The sequence below is a fragment of the Vipera ursinii genome, assembly GCF_947247035.1.
Source record: "Vipera ursinii genome assembly, chromosome: 6".
NCBI lineage: Eukaryota > Metazoa > Chordata > Lepidosauria > Squamata > Viperidae > Vipera > Vipera ursinii.
The window spans coordinates 67,638,955-67,658,648 of NC_139515.1; the positions used below are offsets into that span (position 1 = coordinate 67,638,955).

The following is a 19,694-nucleotide window of genomic DNA, read 5'->3' on the forward strand; positions in this document are numbered from 1 at the left end:
ATGCTACGTACTCTGCTTTATTAAGTAAAGCTGTTTCAGAGTCACAAGTGCTATTATCTAGCTGTTTGGAAAGCAAAACAGGAATCAACCGGCTGAGACAACACTGTGCTTCACTAATATTAGCAGGAATGTAATTAAAAGTTTCTTGACCACATGTAAAAAACCATCCTTGTGGGAGCCAAACATGAGCAAAATTAAACAGTCTCCTCAAAAGCTGTACAGTTTGAAACAGGTGAACTAATACAAAAACAGTGAGGTTTTTTACTTGAACATGTACAATTAACTATTTTTGCGCATGTTATATTCTCAGGGACTGCTACTATCCGTGTGTGCAAAGCAATTGCATCAGGGGGTGGATCATAGGCAGTCAACCCCCAACTATATATAGTCCCATAGTTAAAGTTTTTTTTTATTGAAAAGTTTTAACATACAATTTTTCCTTTAAAAATCCCCCCTCCCCCTCCCTTCTCCCTCCCCCCTACCTCTCCCCCTTCCCCCCCTCCCCCCCCCCGACTTCCCAGAGCTAAATACAAGGTATATATAAAAAAACAATCACAAACAACCATATACTAACAACCATAAACTCTAAAATCCATCACTCTCTAGCTTATATAGGATAAAACAAACCTTAGTGATATTAAATATATATAGAAAAACTAAAATAGAAAAAGAAAAGAAAGAAGACTTATTCAAATGCTACGTAAAACTTCTTAACCCTATACTTGTTCTGGATAAACTCAATCCATTTTCTCCATTCCATAATATAGCGTTCTTGCGAGTGATCTTTCAAATAGGCCGAAATCTTTGCCATCTCTGCCAGGTCAGAAACCTTCAAAGTCCATTCTTCTATAGTCGGCAGTTCCTCTTTCTTCCAATACTGACCTATCAAAAGTCTTGCTGCCGTAATTAAATTCAACATCAACTTAGTGTCCACAACTGTAGCATCTGTAATTATTCCCAACAAAAAAAGTTGCGGACAAAGCTTTATCCTCTGTTTAAAAATCTTCTGCATGTTCCACCAGACTTTTATCCAAAAGGCCTTAACCTTTTTACAAGTCCACCATATGTGAAAATATGTTGCGTCTTCATCACCGCACCTCCAACATTTAGGCTGATAATTCGGATACATACTTGCAAGCTTTTTAGGATCTAAATGCCATCTATAAAACATTTTGTAAAAATTCTTAGATTTTGAGCTTGTGTAAATTTTACGTTCCTCACCCAAATCTTTTCCCATGTGTCCATTGTAATAACTTCCTGGATATTTTGGGCCCATTTTATCATACAATCCTTAACAAGTTCTGTTTCTGAATCAATCTCTATCAACGCAAGATATATCCGTTTAATATGTGCTGGTCCCTGATTTCTGATTTGCTTTATCAAATTTTCATCAGTCATTGTAAAACCATTTTTCTGGTCTTCTTTCCACCTGGCCCGTAACTGAGTATATTGAAACCAATTTTGAACAACCTTCTCTTCTCGCAAGAGGCTATATGATTTCAAACACCAAACATTTCTTTCCAAGCTTAGGATCTCCTTGTACGTAGTCACATCATGTTTGAAACCAGCATGTATATTTTCTATTGCGTGTTTTGGAATTGCCCACAGTGGTATCTTGCAATCTAGCTTATGTCTATACTTCTTCCAAACTCTCAACAATGCCTGTCTTAAAATATGCACTCTAAACACATTGTCTACCTTCTTGTCATACAGCAAATATGCATGCCAGCCAAACAACAAATCGTGGCCCTCAAGATTTAATAATCTCTCGTGTCAAATTAATCCAATCACTTATTCCTACTAATGCAGCAGCTTCATAATATAGTTTAAGATTAGGCATTTTAAGACCACCTCTCTCACGAGTATCCTGTATAATCTTAAGTTTAACTCGTGGATCAGTTAAAGTTTTTATTTAATAGAAATCTGCTCAAGCCAGTGAGGTTTTCTGGAACCGGATTCAGGGACTGGTGCCACGACATCCTTAGCTGGGCGGACGCAACGTGCTGGAATCCACAAGGGTCCTGTAGGAGCGAGCACAGCAGCATATCCTCATCCCCAAGTAATCAGAGGGACCGGCCCTAACCATGTTTTGTCTGGTAATGCCCAATAATATACTAGAGGGGGAGGCAAGCTTGTTTTCTGTTGAAAGTGTCTCTGATAAGCGGTCGAATTTTGAATGGAGACATTCAATTGATTTAAGGTAAATAATACTTTTTAACCTGTTTTCCACAACAAATTGGGTACCCTAGAGCCCTCCTTTTTTATTCGTTTGTGAAGACAGTCCTTAAAGGACTGATTAGCGCGTTTCACAATGGCTTGACCTGTGGAATTGAAGGGTAGCCCATGAGTAAGAACAATATTCCAGGTTGTACAAAATTGCAAAAAGGCCGATGAAGAATAGGCCGGGCCGTTATCAGTTTTTAAAGAGGAGGGTTTACCCAAGGCAGTAATAGATGGAAAAAGATGAGAAATAACATGATTAGCTGTTTAACCTCGTTGAGGTGTGGCCCAAAGTGTTCCTGAATAGGTATCAATAGATAAATGAATATACTTCCAGGGAGCCAAAGAGGGAACATGGGTGACATCCATTTGCCATAGTTGATTAGAGGCAAAACCACAGGGATTCATTCCCATGTCCCCCGAGGGGGATGCCCCAGAACATTGGGGACAGGATGAAACAATTTGCTTGGCTTGGTCGAGTGGAATATGGCAAGCTTGTGCCAGCCCCCTGGCATTTTGATGGAAAAAAGAGTGACTGAAGAACAGATCTGAAAACAAAGTGGGTAAAACATGAACAGCAGCATCAGCATGACTGTTGCCTTCAGAAAGAGGTCCAGGAAGAGACGAGTGACTGTGTATGAAACAAAGTATAGAAACAAAGTATAAATGCTTTTGGTCTTGTAGTAGTTGCTGCAAAGTTAAAAACAGAGCCATGAGATTGGGGTCAATCCTGGGTGTGATGTAAGCACCTGGAAGATTAAAAATAAGTTGACACACATAATGAGAGCCAGAGATTAAATTAAAAGGCTGTTGAGAAAAGGTATGGAAAGCTAAAATAGCAGCAGACAATTCTGAGTGTTGCGGGGACGACTGTATTGCAATGTAGGACACCTTCCAGATATCATCATCCATCAGTGTGTCCTGCACAGACACAAAAACATAAAAAAAACCAACTCCACAAAAAAATAAACAAACTGAATTGAGATATTCTGAGTTACTGAAACAGTTTTATATTAAACTTTACTATTGTTTTGAATATAGTCAAATTCCAAATTAATCAGATTCCAATCAGATGGAAACAAACTTCCATCAAGTAGGTTAAAATTTACAAATCTAAACAAAACAACGCAGAGTAATTTCTTTTAAAACTCAAAGATTTCAAAAAGAATTGTCCAACAACTACTGTCTCCTATTTCCAGGGGGAAAAAACTACAAGATGAAACTGCAAGAGTGGGTATTAAATTTCACATTCACCCCCCCTTCCTCAGAGCATAATTCTAAGCAGAGAAAAAAAAACAGTTAAAACGACCAGCCCCCCCTTCTTCTCTCTCTCTCTCTCTCTTTGACTCTTAAAGTAACACAGCGGGGAGGGGGAGAGAAAGAGCCTGGAGGGGAAAAAGAAAAGGTAAAAGGAATTTTACAAAAATCTCACCACTAAAAAAAATAGCTTGCTCTCCTTCACATGCATATTCCATAAATTCACTCACAGATCCCCCATAAAACTCTTCTCATGCACTTACAACAGACATGTCAAACTCACAACGTCATGTGACGTCGCACGACATATCGGAGCTTTTCCCCCATTGCCGGCAATGGGGTGGGCACGGTTTTGTTGCAATGCATCCAGCCCACCAGCCGGCAGTTTGACACCCCTGACTTACAACAATAAAATCAGCAATTTACTGTTCCTTTCACAGCCTGGGACGGAGGTGGGGGTGGTAGGGTTTTGAGGGCTAACACACACACATTTACACATCAGCAAATTAACTCATTCACGTCCATTCCAAATGCCGGCATAAACAATTTTACATACAAAAATTTCATTTCATACTTTCTCCAGGCAAACTAATCACTATTATTATAATTTCAGGGAACTGTTCACAAGCCAATGAGCTCCTTGTTCCAAATCTCTTTTTGTTTGTTTGTTTTTAAATAAGGCCTTTTTGTTTATTATTAGAGGGGATTTTGACCCTCTTCCAAGTCTTGGAATAACACAGAACACAGACATATACACACAAATACTAATAAAACAACATTCATTTTAGACATATGGCTTGTCCTGTAAGAAGCAAGAAAAATCAGGTGATTCCAACCAAACATGGTTTTATAGGGCCCTTTAACCATCTCCCATTTTTCTCACCATTCCAAGTCCAAGCTTAATGTTCCAAATGTCCAAATATATATATATATATATATATATATATATATATATATATATATATATGTTTCAAATGTTAACTATTTAGATTACCTTGCTAGGCCCCAAACATGGGGCAAATCTTTATTTCCTGTTTTCAGCCTATCTTGAAGGCTATCGAACAGGCAGTAGTCACACCGGACAATTCATATATTTGTGTAAATTACTAACAAAGAATTAAAGGGAAACTGAGATGCATTTCTGACTCATTAGTCGTCCTCAGCCAGCTATACCCTTCTGAGATTCGAACCAGGGCTGATTGTATATATGAGGCAGTGTTATTTGCCTCTAAGCCACAAGGTCTCTCTCGCTCTGTTAGCTTTTTTTTTTTCTGCAAGGGAAGATATGTTTCAAATGTTAACTATTTAGATTACCTTGCTAGGCCCCAAACATGGGGCAAATCTTTATTTCCTGTTTTCAGCCTATCTTGAAGGCTATCGAACAGGCAGTAGTCACACCGGACAATTCATATATTTGTGTAAATTACTAACAAAGAATTAAAGGGAAACTGAGATGCATTTCTGACTCATTAGTCGTCCTCAGCCAGCTATACCCTTCTGAGATTCGAACCAGGGCTGATTGTATATATGAGGCAGTGTTATTTGCCTCTAAGCCACAAGGTCTCTCTCGCTCTGTTAGCTTTTTTTTTTTCTGCAAGGGAAGATATGTTTCAAATGTTAACTATTTAGATTACCTTGCTAGGCCCCAAACATGGGGCAAATCTTTATTTCCTGTTTTCAGCCTATCTTGAAGGCTATCGAACAGGCAGTAGTCACACCGGACAATTCATATATTTGTGTAAATTACTAACAAAGAATTAAAGGGAAACTGAGATGCATTTCTGACTCATTAGTCGTCCTCAGCCAGCTATACCCTTCTGAGATTCGAACCAGGGCTGATTGTATATATGAGGCAGTGTTATTTGCCTCTAAGCCACAAGGTCTCTCTCGCTCTGTTAGCTTTTTTTTTTTTTTTCTGCAAGGGAAGATATGTTTCAAATGTTAACTATTTAGATTACCTTGCTAGGCCCCAAACATGGGGCAAATCTTTATTTCCTGTTTTCAGCCTATCTTGAAGGCTATCGAACAGGCAGTAGTCACACCGGACAATTCATATATTTGTGTAAATTACTAACAAAGAATTAAAGGGAAACTGAGATGCATTTCTGACTCATTAGTCGTCCTCAGCCAGCTATACCCTTCTGAGATTCGAACCAGGGCTGATTGTATATATGAGGCAGTGTTATTTGCCTCTAAGCCACAAGGTCTCTCTCGCTCTGTTAGCTTTTTTTTTTTTTCTGCAAGGGAAGATATGTTTCAAATGTTAACTATTTAGATTACCTTGCTAGGCCCCAAACATGGGGCAAATCTTTATTTCCTGTTTTCAGCCTATCTTGAAGGCTATCGAACAGGCAGTAGTCACACCGGACAATTCATATATTTGTGTAAATTACTAACAAAGAATTAAAGGGAAACTGAGATGCATTTCTGACTCATTAGTCGTCCTCAGCCAGCTATACCCTTCTGAGATTCGAACCAGGGCTGATTGTATATATGAGGCAGTGTTATTTGCCTCTAAGCCACAAGGTCTCTCTCGCTCTGTTAGCTTTTTTTTTTTTTCTGCAAGGGAAGATATGTTTCAAATGTTAACTATTTAGATTACCTTGCTAGGCCCCAAACATGGGGCAAATCTTTATTTCCTGTTTTCAGCCTATCTTGAAGGCTATCGAACAGGCAGTAGTCACACCGGACAATTCATATATTTGTGTAAATTACTAACAAAGAATTAAAGGGAAACTGAGATGCATTTCTGACTCATTAGTCGTCCTCAGCCAGCTATACCCTTCTGAGATTCGAACCAGGGCTGATTGTATATATGAGGCAGTGTTATTTGCCTCTAAGCCACAAGGTCTCTCTCGCTCTGTTAGCTTTTTTTTTTTTTCTGCAAGGGAAGATATGTTTCAAATGTTAACTATTTAGATTACCTTGCTAGGCCCCAAACATGGGGCAAATCTTTATTTCCTGTTTTCAGCCTATCTTGAAGGCTATCGAACAGGCAGTAGTCACACCGGACAATCCATATATTTGTGTAAATTACTAACAAAGAATTAAAGGGAAACTGAGATGCATTTCTGACTCATTAGTCGTCCTCAGCCAGCTATACCCTTCTGAGATTCGAACCAGGGCTGATTGTATATATGAGGCAGTGTTATTTGCCTCTAAGCCACAAGGTCTCTCTCGCTCTGTTAGCTTTTTTTTTTTTTTCTGCAAGGGAAGATATGTTTCAAATGTTAACTATTTAGATTACCTTGCTAGGCCCCAAACATGGGGCAAATCTTTATTTCCTGTTTTCAGCCTATCTTGAAGGCTATCGAACAGGCAGTAGTCACACCGGACAATTCATATATTTGTGTAAATTACTAACAAAGAATTAAAGGGAAACTGAGATGCATTTCTGACTCATTAGTCGTCCTCAGCCAGCTATACCCTTCTGAGATTCGAACCAGGGCTGATTGTATATATGAGGCAGTGTTATTTGCCTCTAAGCCACAAGGTCTCTCTCGCTCTGTTAGCTTTTTTTTTTTTTCTGCAAGGGAAGATATGTTTCAAATGTTAACTATTTATTCTTTGTTAGTAATTTACACAAATATATGAATTGTCCGGTGTGACTACTGCCTGTTCGATAGCCTTCAAGATAGGCTGAAAACAGGAAATAAAGATTTGCCCCATGTTTGGGGCCTAGCAAGGTAATCTAAATAGTTAACATTTGAAACATATCTTCCCTTGCAGAAAAAAAAAAAAAAAAAAAAAAAGCTAACAGAGCGAGAGAGACCTTGTGGCTTAGAGGCAAATAACACTGCCTCATATATACAATCAGCCCTGGTTCGAATCTCAGAAGGGTATAGCTGGCTGAGGACGACTAATGAGTCAGAAATGCATCTCAGTTTCCCTTTAATTCTTTGTTAGTAATTTACACAAATATATGAATTGTCCGGTGTGACTACTGCCTGTTCGATAGCCTTCAAGATAGGCTGAAAACAGGAAATAAAGATTTGCCCCATGTTTGGGGCCTAGCAAGGTAATCTAAATAGTTAACATTTGAAACATATCTTCCCTTGCAGAAAAAAAAAAAAGCTAACAGAGCGAGAGAGACCTTGTGGCTTAGAGGCAAATAACACTGCCTCATATATACAATCAGCCCTGGTTCGAATCTCAGAAGGGTATAGCTGGCTGAGGACGACTAATGAGTCAGAAATGCATCTCAGTTTCCCTTTAATTCTTTGTTAGTAATTTACACAAATATATGAATTGTCCGGTGTGACTACTGCCTGTTCGATAGCCTTCAAGATAGGCTGAAAACAGGAAATAAAGATTTGCCCCATGTTTGGGGCCTAGCAAGGTAATCTAAATAGTTAACATTTGAAACATATCTTCCCTTGCAGAAAAAAAAGAAAAAAAAAAAGCTAACAGAGCGAGAGAGACCTTGTGGCTTAGAGGCAAATAACACTGCCTCATATATACAATCAGCCCTGGTTCGAATCTCAGAAGGGTATAGCTGGCTGAGGACGACTAATGAGTCAGAAATGCATCTCAGTTTCCCTTTAATTCTTTGTTAGTAATTTACACAAATATATGAATTGTCCGGTGTGACTACTGCCTGTTCGATAGCCTTCAAGATAGGCTGAAAACAGGAAATAAAGATTTGCCCCATGTTTGGGGCCTAGCAAGGTAATCTAAATAGTTAACATTTGAAACATATCTTCCCTTGCAGAAAAAAAAAAAAAAAAAAAAGCTAACAGAGCGAGAGAGACCTTGTGGCTTAGAGGCAAATAACACTGCCTCATATATACAATCAGCCCTGGTTCGAATCTCAGAAGGGTATAGCTGGCTGAGGACGACTAATGAGTCAGAAATGCATCTCAGTTTCCCTTTAATTCTTTGTTAGTAATTTACACAAATATATGAATTGTCCGGTGTGACTACTGCCTGTTCGATAGCCTTCAAGATAGGCTGAAAACAGGAAATAAAGATTTGCCCCATGTTTGGGGCCTAGCAAGGTAATCTAAATAGTTAACATTTGAAACATATCTTCCCTTGCAGAAAAAAAAAAAAAAAGCTAACAGAGCGAGAGAGACCTTGTGGCTTAGAGGCAAATAACACTGCCTCATATATACAATCAGCCCTGGTTCGAATCTCAGAAGGGTATAGCTGGCTGAGGACGACTAATGAGTCAGAAATGCATCTCAGTTTCCCTTTAATTCTTTGTTAGTAATTTACACAAATATATGAATTGTCCGGTGTGACTACTGCCTGTTCGATAGCCTTCAAGATAGGCTGAAAACAGGAAATAAAGATTTGCCCCATGTTTGGGGCCTAGCAAGGTAATCTAAATAGTTAACATTTGAAACATATCTTCCCTTGCGGAAAAAAAAAAAAAGCTAACAGAGCGAGAGAGACCTTGTGGCTTAGAGGCAAATAACACTGCCTCATATATACAATCAGCCCTGGTTCGAATCTCAGAAGGGTATAGCTGGCTGAGGACGACTAATGAGTCAGAAATGCATCTCAGTTTCCCTTTAATTCTTTGTTAGTAATTTACACAAATATATGAATTGTCCGGTGTGACTACTGCCTGTTCGATAGCCTTCAAGATAGGCTGAAAACAGGAAATAAAGATTTGCCCCATGTTTGGGGCCTAGCAAGGTAATCTAAATAGTTAACATTTGAAACATATCTTCCCTTGCAGAAAAAAAAAAAAGCTAACAGAGCGAGAGAGACCTTGTGGCTTAGAGGCAAATAACACTGCCTCATATATACAATCAGCCCTGGTTCGAATCTCAGAAGGGTATAGCTGGCTGAGGACGACTAATGAGTCAGAAATGCATCTCAGTTTCCCTTTAATTCTTTGTTAGTAATTTACACAAATATATGAATTGTCCGGTGTGACTACTGCCTGTTCGATAGCCTTCAAGATAGGCTGAAAACAGGAAATAAAGATTTGCCCCATGTTTGGGGCCTAGCAAGGTAATCTAAATAGTTAACATTTGAAACATATCTTCCCTTGCAGAAAAAAAAAAAGCTAACAGAGCGAGAGAGACCTTGTGGCTTAGAGGCAAATAACACTGCCTCATATATACAATCAGCCCTGGTTCGAATCTCAGAAGGGTATAGCTGGCTGAGGACGACTAATGAGTCAGAAATGCATCTCAGTTTCCCTTTAATTCTTTGTTAGTAATTTACACAAATATATATATATATATATATATATATATATATATATATATATATATATATATATATATATATATATATATATATATATATATATATATATATATATATATAAAACACACATCAATTTGGAGTTTAAGGCCAAAACAGGCCTCCCCTTTTAATTAAAAGAAGGGGGACATTTATGGTTACTTACAATTTATCCCACCAACTTCAAAAGACAGTGGGGAAAGACTAAAAGGAATATTGAACCTGGGGTCTTTTGCAGGTGTGAAGTGGGAGGTGTCCTCACCTCCGACAAAAGGAACCGAATAGTCCAAAGAGCCAGATTAAAAGAAAAAGACAGAAAAAAAACTTGCTTTCATTTCCTTGAATCTTCTTTTCTTTTCTTCCATGGCTTTAGCTGTTATCAAATAAACTAGCCAACTGGAGGTTTACAAAGTTTGTCAAAGTTGCCTTCTTGAAGATGATTTCGGGGGAATAATTTTTATTTGATCGTAATCAGGCAGACGTTTTTTGGTCAATTGTTTTTCCTGCCAAAGCATCAGAGCCAATTTTTCCCCCTGCGTGACGGCATTGAAACCATAGATGTAATATCTGAACTGGAGCCCGGGGTTCAAGATGTAAAGTATGCCTTATCTTTGCCCAGTCCTGTAAACGGAGCGTCCCACGCTCTGGATATCAGGGACAATGTCTCCCTCTCTCTCCAACCAGCTTCCTTATTTCCGCCTCAGGCACTGTAAGCCCTGACTTTTGTAACAGAAATCGAAGTTCCTGTACATGCTGTTGCTGAGATAGATTGCAACCATACTTACCTCTGAGGGGTGCCGTAGGATGAAGGTGCACCTTGGGGTCTATTCCAGATGAAGGTAAGTATGTTGGGGGTTGCTCCCCCGGAGGGATGTCCCTGTTCAGGCGCCAGATGTTGGATTCAGAAACCAGTCATAGCAGGGTGTCCCAAAATGTCTGTCTGCTTACGCAGTGTTTATTACTTTTATACAATTTTAACAAGCAGCAAAAAGTATAGAGCAACAGCATCGTTATTGGTGTATTCTCCTTGTCAATCTTTAAGAACATCCCAGGCAGGGTAGAGTCTCACATACCTTGATGGTTCCTGGCAGTGCCTGGTGGTGCTAATTAGGGTGAGCTCATAGACAGGAGGTAAACAGGTACTGAAGGCATAGCAGTTTGCTGCACTGGGCCCCTACGTAACCTTTATATGACCCCTATCTCTACATTGGAAGACAGATTATTCACAAGATGAAACAGGAGAAGGCAAACAATAATTCCATGTCTTACTGAACCCATCACTGATCCTATACAGCTACGTTAAATAATTCCTAATTCCTGTTTAATCTGCCACACATATAACAGCTGTGAAAGGCATTTATCTACTGAAAGCCCAAACACTATAACTCTTTCTGTGGCAGAAGGACACAATATTAGACTTCCAAGAACTGAGTTGAATTCAAGGCCCAAATTATTTTTGCACTACTTGGTTTGTTTCACTTTTTGTAAGAGTAGCAACCATCCTATATTCACAAAGCTCTATGTATACATATTCACAATAACATTGCATATACATGCTTTTAGAATCTAGACAAATAAGGATGCTTTTTTCAGTATCTCACAAAGATGTTAGTTTAGTTAACACTGTACAATTATCCGTATATCTAAAATAGGAGTCTTCTCAAATTAAATGCCAAAAAGGTATGAAAATGAGTATCTTTATTACAGCACATAGCTACCTTAAGCTTAGTATGCTTATACAGTCTCTGGGACATTACAAGTTGTCCATTTAAGTCAGCAGTCTAATTGGTAAAATCTATGAATTAGACAGTCTTTTTTTTCAAGGAGGATTATATGCACTGGTAAACAAGCAGTAAACCAAATTAAGGATGCCATTTTATACATTTAGTATTATTGAATCCATTAGGTATAAGAATATTTTAAAACTTTCTAATAACAAATTTTCCCCCTTATCAATCACATCTTGGATCAAAATAGCATACTTGACTGGAACTCCCAAATATTGTCCTTAGTGAGTATTACAATAAATTATGTGATATTTCACAGGACGTCTGGTCCGATGAGGTGGATGATCTATGCCAATCTGGTTCCATCCATTTCAACAAATCACAGTTGCTCTAGAGTTCTGCAGAACATAAAGCAACAAATAAATCAAGCTACACACTCTGAGAAATGTTCACCTTTTCAACCTCCTCCCCAAATTATCCTTAGTCCCCAGGAGCAGTTTTAAGTGAATGAAGGAGAAAAGGAATCTATTAGTAGACAAGCACAACTGAAAGTTTTTTTAAAAAAGATTAAAGCCATCTGTTTTTTAAATTTTGATTTGTTAGTTCTTATTATTCACAAAAAACACCTCTCTTAAAGCAGCATGCTTTCCTTACTTGTGAGGAAACCTGAAAAAAAATCAGCTTTAAAGAACAGCTAAAGAATGCCGGCTGATGCAAAGCCTAAGTTGCTTCTTCCAAAACATTTTTCAAAATGTGCACATCTCTCTTTTATGCTATCTCACTGAGGTAGTACCATTTGCTTTTGCAATTGTGCTGGATAAGAACTTACCCTGAACCAGATTCTATAAGTATGCATTATTTTGTCACCCATTACTTTTGGATGGGTAAGCCTATCCAAATTCAGTGCAATTAATGTTCTCCCTTTATAAAATTAAGTAATCAGAATTCACAGTTATATCACAGTATTCAATTTCAATATGATACTGCAATTTAAACAAATATTTAACATTTCCTCTAGGTTAGCCAGAAACATAGAAAAAGTGCAATTAATTTCAGGATAAGAATCCTCCCCTTTGGGGAGGAACATAAATAAATTATATTTCTGAATGCTTCAAAACTTGACGTCTGTGTTAATATAATTTCTAAATTGGAAACACTATTAAGAAAAGCCATACAATCACATCCATAAATTAACCATACCAGAGCTCTCATTTTACAAGAGGATCTGCAGAAGAATTTGAAAGGTCGTTGGTTGTTTTTGCAGGTTCTTCTATAAGACAAAAAGAGCCCATTTCAACTATTTTATATTCTCAGCATTGAGTAAAAAAATGATGCTTTTTACACATTCGTGCAATTAATTCTGAACTAATGATTTCCAATGGACAGATGTTTGTGAAGGGCTTTTATATGGGGTAGAATCAAAAGGAGTAGAATCAAATATGGAGTAGAATATCAGCAGAAATAAGAGTGAAATGCCAAGAAAAAAAATACGGCTACCATTTATCTAAATAGCAACGAACAACTTAGCTAATATTATTATTATTTATTAAATTTAATATGTGTAAGTTATGCCACACTCTAAAACTATTTTGTGAATAAGACTATCCCACAATCTGAAATTCCTATATTTTATTTTCTGTTTGTTATTCTCTCTTCTAAACATAAGATTATATACCGTATATACTTGAGTATAAGCCGACTCGAGTATAAGCCGAGACCCCCAATTTCACCCCCAAAACCTGGGAAAAGTTGTTGACTCGAGTATAAGCCGATCCGCCGTTCTGCAAGCCTCCGCCGCCGGCGGAGGCTGGATCCGCGCTCTGCAAGCCTCTGCCGCTAGCAGAGGCTCGATCCGCCATTTTGCAAGCCTGAATACACAGGAATACTCTGTGTGGCCGCGGCTCTCAGAGAAGCCCTGACTGTCCGCTTCCTCGCTCCACGCTGCCATTCGGGGCCCGCGCGTTCCCCGGGCAAATCGCGGCGCCCAGCAGGCGAGGAAACACGCCCGCTCCAGTCGCCCCCCCTTCCCTCAGGAGACGCGAAGCAAGTGACCGCCCGGAGCTTACCGAGGACTTGCGCGCGGCCAAGGCTTCGGTGCTTCCAGGATCGCGCGCACCTCTCCTAAGCCGTCGCCGTCCGGAGACCTGCCGAAGTTTGGGGAGGTTTGGGGAGGTGCGCGCGCACCTCCCCAAACCTCCCCAAACGTCGGCAGGTCTCCGGACCTCCGCGCCCTGCCTGCCTGCTTCTTTCCGCTGCGGAAAGAAGCAGCCTGCCTGCTTCTTTCCGCAGCGGAAAGAAGCAGGCAGGCTGCTTCGTTCCGCAGCGGAAAGAAGCAGGCAGGCTGCTTCGTTCCGCAGCGGAACGAAGCAGCCTGCCTGCTTCGTTCCGCAGCGGAAAGAAGCAGGCAGGCTGCTTCGTTCCGCAGCGGAAAGAAGCAGGCAGGCTGCTTCGTTCCGCTGCGGAAAGAAGCAGGCAGGCTCCTTCTTTCCGCTGCGGAAAGAAGCAGGCAGGCAGGGCGCGGAGGTCCGGAGACCTGCCGACGTTTGGGGAGGTTTGCGCGCGCACCTCCCCAAACTTCGTCAGGTCTCCGGACGGCGGTGGCTTGGGAGAGGTGCGCGCGATCCCGGAAGCACCAAAGCCTCGGCCGCGCACAAGTCCTCGGTAAGTTTTTTTTGTTGACTGGAGTATAAGCCGAAGTGGAATTTTTCAGCCCAAAAAGTGGGCTGAAAAATTCGGCTTATACTCAAGTATATACGGTACTTTCTAAAAGAACATCATTCCATTTATCTGATGAAATGGACAGTGCCACGTAATTATTTTTAAAGCATTACAGATCTTTGTTGTATTTAGCACTATAGTCCTCGACTTACAATCATTCAGTGACCGTTCAGTTACAACACCATTGAAAAAAATGACGTATGACTGTTTTTCACACTTACCACCATTGCAGCAGCCCCATGGTCACATGACCAAAATTTGGATGCTTGGCAATTGGTTCATATTTATGACGGTTGCAGCATCCCAGGGTCACATGATCACCTTTTGTGACCTTCTGTTAAGTAAAGTCAATGGGGAAGCCAGATTCATTTAACAACCACATTATTAATTTAGCAACTCCTGTGATTCATTTAACAATTGTGGCAAGAAGGGTCATAAAATGGGGCAAACTCACTTAACGGTCTCACTTAGCAACATAAATTTTGGACTAAATTGTGGTTGAAAGTCAAGGATACCTGTAATAGCCTACTATTTCGTTATGTTTTCTAGTAACTGTTCAGTGAAACACCACATTATTAATGTGAATTATTCCACTAGTCTGAATTTCCTACTTGTTCTCCAAGTTGGTGATAATAAAATTCAGGCTTATAGAAATGGAATGTTATTTTTTTTTACCAGTAATATTCCTCCATGGATTTGTAGCTTAGTGCACATAGGAATGGAAAATAATTTACATTCGGTGCCAGTAACTCCCCAGAGAGCAGAATATTTCCTACTAACCTTCACTGTCTCTTTTATCTTGGTTTTCTTCTGCTGCAGTTTTGGCTGCTCTAAAAAAGATCCTTGCACTGCTTAGTGAGAAATAAAGTAGTTCAAATTCCTATGAGAAATGAAAATAGATCTGCATGTTTTACCATGCCACAGAATCACAGAATCTCCAAGTCGCTTTAAGGTGCATGAATATATGAAACTCCCATAAATATTGTGCACAATTTATACCTGAATTATCAATAGCATCTTTTACATATTATCAACACAATTTGGTGAACAATATTATTCAAAGCATACAATTAAATATATTTTTCTTCATTTTACTGTTAATACTCTACTTATAATGTACTTACTCCTAGACTACCTGTGTTCCTTTCGACAGTTTCTTGTCCGAGATCAATTATTTATAATCTATTAATAAACTTTGCTCCAGGTGTCATTATCCCGAAATAAGAAATCATTTCAGCAGCACTTTTAGATGGCCCTTCTGAGTAGTTAAAAGGAAAATTTTTCATCCTACAGGGTTTTCAATTATTTTGGATGAGTCACAGAGATTAGTGCCATAAGGCTTGAATTAATTTAAGACACTCACTTCAACCCATTAAAAAAAAAAGAATCTGACTCAAATTATTTCCTTAAGATAGTTGAAGCTTCCAGGAGAGGAGAACTGTAGATGGCTCTGCAAAAGACCAAGTACCGTAAGTGGTGAGTAGGCCAATCCCTTGGAACTTTTCCAGATAAGGACAAGATGGGAGATTACCCACAAATGCTCCAGATACGTGGAGAGATATGTAAAGAGACCACAGGAGAGTGGTTTTTTGTGGGTTTGGACGCCAGGAGACAAGAATTATTAGCCATCTTGCTCACAACTGAAGTGGAGACTTTTTAAAGATCACTAAGTTCACTTTCTAATAAGTTTTGGTATTGATGAAACCAGGGCTGATTTAAATTAATTTTCCTAAGAGGGTCACTTAAGAATCTGGGACTACTGCGGAGGGCAACCGCCACTCCCCCCACCATCCTCCCATTTCCAATGCCTCGCACCCTGGCACCAGGGGCTGGGCTTGGACACCCATGGGCCACATGTGGCCCACAGGCCATGAAATGCCTAGGTCAGAGTTAAACATTAGTGATTCACCAAAACTGCCTTCCGGCAAAAACCTATGGGTGTTGAGTATTTTAAAAATTTATTGCTTTATTAGCACTAAATTAATGAAACTTTTAGGAGTTCCTATCTTTCAGTGTGCATATACCTATTTGATGTTTAAAAATCATTTGAGACTGTAATGATTTAAAATACCTGCAAACAGACTTCCAGCCGCTTATGAGTAAGATTCATGGTCTGTAGCAACTTCTCATCTTGACTAGCTGACTGGACATTCTGCTGCTTTGCTAAGGCTCTGATTTCTTTCACATATTTCTCCCGTACTGACTGGAACCAGTGAAGGGAATCAAACTCTTGGTACTGGTCCAGAAGTTTCAAAATGTAAGCCACACCTGAAAGATATGGAAATGCCCACCCCACCCCCAATTAAAAAATAATAACAGATTTTGCACAGTTTGTTTTAAATTGGCCTAAGTTTATTATTCTTGATTTATTTTTATTTTGATCAAAGGCCAGCATAACACAATTACAACTTGAAAAATAAAATTTAAAATACAAAACAAAATAACATTGTAATAAAGATTATTAGAATGCATTTATCCCAAAATACTGATAAAATTACATTTATAAAATACAGATTATAATTAAGAGTATTTCGTTTACAGATTTAAAAATACAGATTACCATTTCAAAAGGGTATTTAATCAATTTACACAAAAAACGGGCAAATGTATACACATCCCAAAAAACCTTTATTCCTCCAAGCAGAAGCCACAAACACAGGACAAGAAAGGAGTCGGAAAGAGGGAGGGATCTATTAAAAGGAGGGAAAGAAGTAAGCTGAGCCAGCTCAGACAAAGTGGGGGGAAAAACCTGGAAAAGGGATGAAAAGCTTTCTGCCACTTTGATTTCAGCAAATATAAGGTGATTTCCTCTTCCCAATTCACAGTTGCTGATCACTGAGTAAATAATTACTCAGTTACTCAATAAAAATATTATTGAGTAAATACAGCGATTCTACTCCTATATATTTTCAAACGGTTAGAAGGGAGAAAGAGGAATACAAGTAGTCCTCGACTTAACAGTTCATTTAGCGACCGTTCAAAGTTACAACAGCACTGAAAAAAGTGACTATTTTATAAGAGTTAAAGTGCGATAGATTTAATAGTTTATTGTTGTTTGCATAAGGTAGACTATGATTGTTTGTATTTTTATACCCTGTATTTAGCTCTGGGAAGTCGGGGAGGGGGGAGGGGGAAGGGAGGGAGGTGTTGGGGAGGGTTGGGGAGAGGGGAGGGGGTTGGGAGGGGTTTTGTTTTGTTAAAAATAAAATGTATTGTAAAACTTTTCAATAAAAAGAAAAAAGAAAAAAGTGACTTATGTTTGTTTTTCAGTTACGACCACTGCATCTTCCCCATGATCATGTGACCAAAATTCAGGCACTTGGCAACTGACTCGTACTTATGAACGTTCCTGTGTCCCAAGGTCATGTGATCACCTTCTGCAATCTTCTGACAAGCAAAGTCAATGGGAAAGTCAGATTCCCTTAACGTCTGGGTTACTAATTAATCAACTGCAGTGATTCACTTAACAACTGTGGAAAGAAAGGTCATAATATGGGGCAAAACTCACTTAACAATTGCCTCACTTAACAACAGAAATTTTTAGGCTCAACTGTGATCTTAAGTCGAAGACTACCTGTACTGCTCTTGGACTTACCCATAGCAAAGCCATCATCAGTAAAAGCTGCACCAATTTTGTTCTTTTTGTTCAGTTTCTCTTTACAACTGATTGAGTGTTCTATAAAATTGAGTGCCTAAAAAGAAGAGACCAGGGATTGCATGAGGTTGCCCAAATAATTACCCCAATTTAGTAATTCTAAAATAATAAAACCAAACCAGAAACTTAAAAAAGAATGCTACACTGGTTACACCACTTGTACACATTATTTCTGATGGCATCTCAAGAGATATTCTTTAGGTCACTGTTAGTTCTCAAAAATGACTTAAGTGGAGAAGAAATATAGTTTTAAATAGAATTTTTTTGTAAGGTTATTGTCTCAGTATTAAGAGTCAGACCAACAGAAAGTGCAATTAGCTATTTGGCCTCAAATAATTATCCAAAACCCTGAGCAGCATGGTAGCTTAGAGGTGGAGCTCTCGCCTCAAAATCAGGAGGCTGTATGTTCAAGCCTAGGTAGCAGCAGATATTTCCCTCTGTCGGCACAAACTCCGCATAGACCTCAGGAAGGGCATCCGGCCAGTAAACGCCCCAACCTCACCCCAAAGCAAGGGATTGCAGGGTCATTAAAAGAAATAAAAAATCCGAAACCCAAAACTTAGCTCTGTAAAGCACAACATGCTCTTTCACTGGACACTTCCAGTAGGATGTCTTCTATGTTGGTAGGTTTAATTATCTGTAAGTGGAGCTTCCCGCCCCACCTCCAAATACTAGAGGTTTCAATATAGGTACATTTTACATTTGTGATCACTGTCCTATCTTTAAGTTGATTGAGGATGCTGTCATTATAACTGTATATTGTTATCTTTCAAGATTGCAATGGGATATAAATGGATTAAGCAAATAGATAATTAAATATCACTTTTGTTATCTAAGAAGGCGAATAATGCAAATACTAACCAGTGGGGGAACAATGATATAAAAATTGCGTAGATGCATGTTCTTTGGACTGCGGAATTCAGGAGCAAAGACATCCACAAGCATTTTGAAGTACTCTGTACCTTCTGCAGAGCTCCGGGTGAGATCGATCAGTACAGAATCCAGCTGCCTGCAAAGCAGAGATATAGCAACAGTCTGGAGGACAAATGTTCTGGTCCTATATTGTTTGGGGATGACCTATTCTTTTCATAATAATTACATACAGAAATTAAAGCTACTTGTTACATGATGATCTTTAGCACCATTTTAAAGAAGTATTTAAATCACCTCTTTGCTACCTTAAATTAGAGTTTTGTCTCCTTTTGAGACCACAGAAAACATTTAATAATATTTTCCTATTTTATTTTTATTTTTTTAAAAAAAACCAGCATTGGCTGGCTGGAGAATTCTAGGAGTTGAAGTCCACAGGTCTCAAAGTTGCCAAGGTTGGACACTCTTGACTTAAAACGATAAATGGAATCTGAGCATTATTCAATACTTCTGGGAGCCAGCTTGCCAGTTTTGTAAAACCTATCATGCTAAATACAGCTGTTGGAAATAAATTTATTTTTATTTTATTTTATTTTAATCTCATTTATATCCCGCCCTTCTCCGAAGACTCAGGGCGGCTTACAATTTAAGCACAAACCAATGTGCTTAGCAATAGCCTTCATTCTATGTATATGCCTGCTTATTAGGGCTTTCGGGGGCCCCCAAGCGGCATTTTTACAAAGTAAAATTAAAACCAAAATCCCATAATCAGTGAGAACAATCTTCCATCATGTATTTGCAATACAGAGTGCAAAGGAAATAACAAGCACTAAGCACACATACTAAAAACAAGTAGATATCCTCAACTTGCTAAAAGAAAGAGACTATTATAAATTCTTTTATCACTAAGCAATTTAAATAAAATTACTGTAACTTTTTTAAAAAATCATGCACTATGTAAATATCAGCTTGACCATGGAGTATTTTGGGACAGATTTTAGTAATCGCTGACATCTATGTAAAGCCACCTACTTTAATGTAGGCAG

General features: G+C 38.9%; 1 protein-coding gene across 1 annotated transcript in view; it reads right to left on the minus strand.

Moving 5' to 3' along the window:
• Positions 1-10,601: 10,601 nt before the first annotated feature.
• WASHC4 (WASH complex subunit 4) overlaps positions 10,602-19,694 on the minus strand; it is a 43,650-nt gene continuing 34,557 nt past the window's right edge. The window contains exons 29-34 of the mRNA XM_083366516.1: positions 18,640-18,787; positions 17,719-17,815; positions 16,195-16,391; positions 14,904-15,003; positions 12,606-12,675; positions 10,602-11,803 (exon numbers count right to left, since the gene is read on the minus strand). Of these exons, the coding sequence (XP_083222642.1) occupies positions 12,614-12,675; positions 14,904-15,003; positions 16,195-16,391; positions 17,719-17,815; positions 18,640-18,787 (604 nt within the window). The 3' untranslated portion in view covers positions 10,602-11,803; positions 12,606-12,613. The remainder of the gene's footprint in view (positions 11,804-12,605; positions 12,676-14,903; positions 15,004-16,194; positions 16,392-17,718; positions 17,816-18,639; positions 18,788-19,694) is intronic.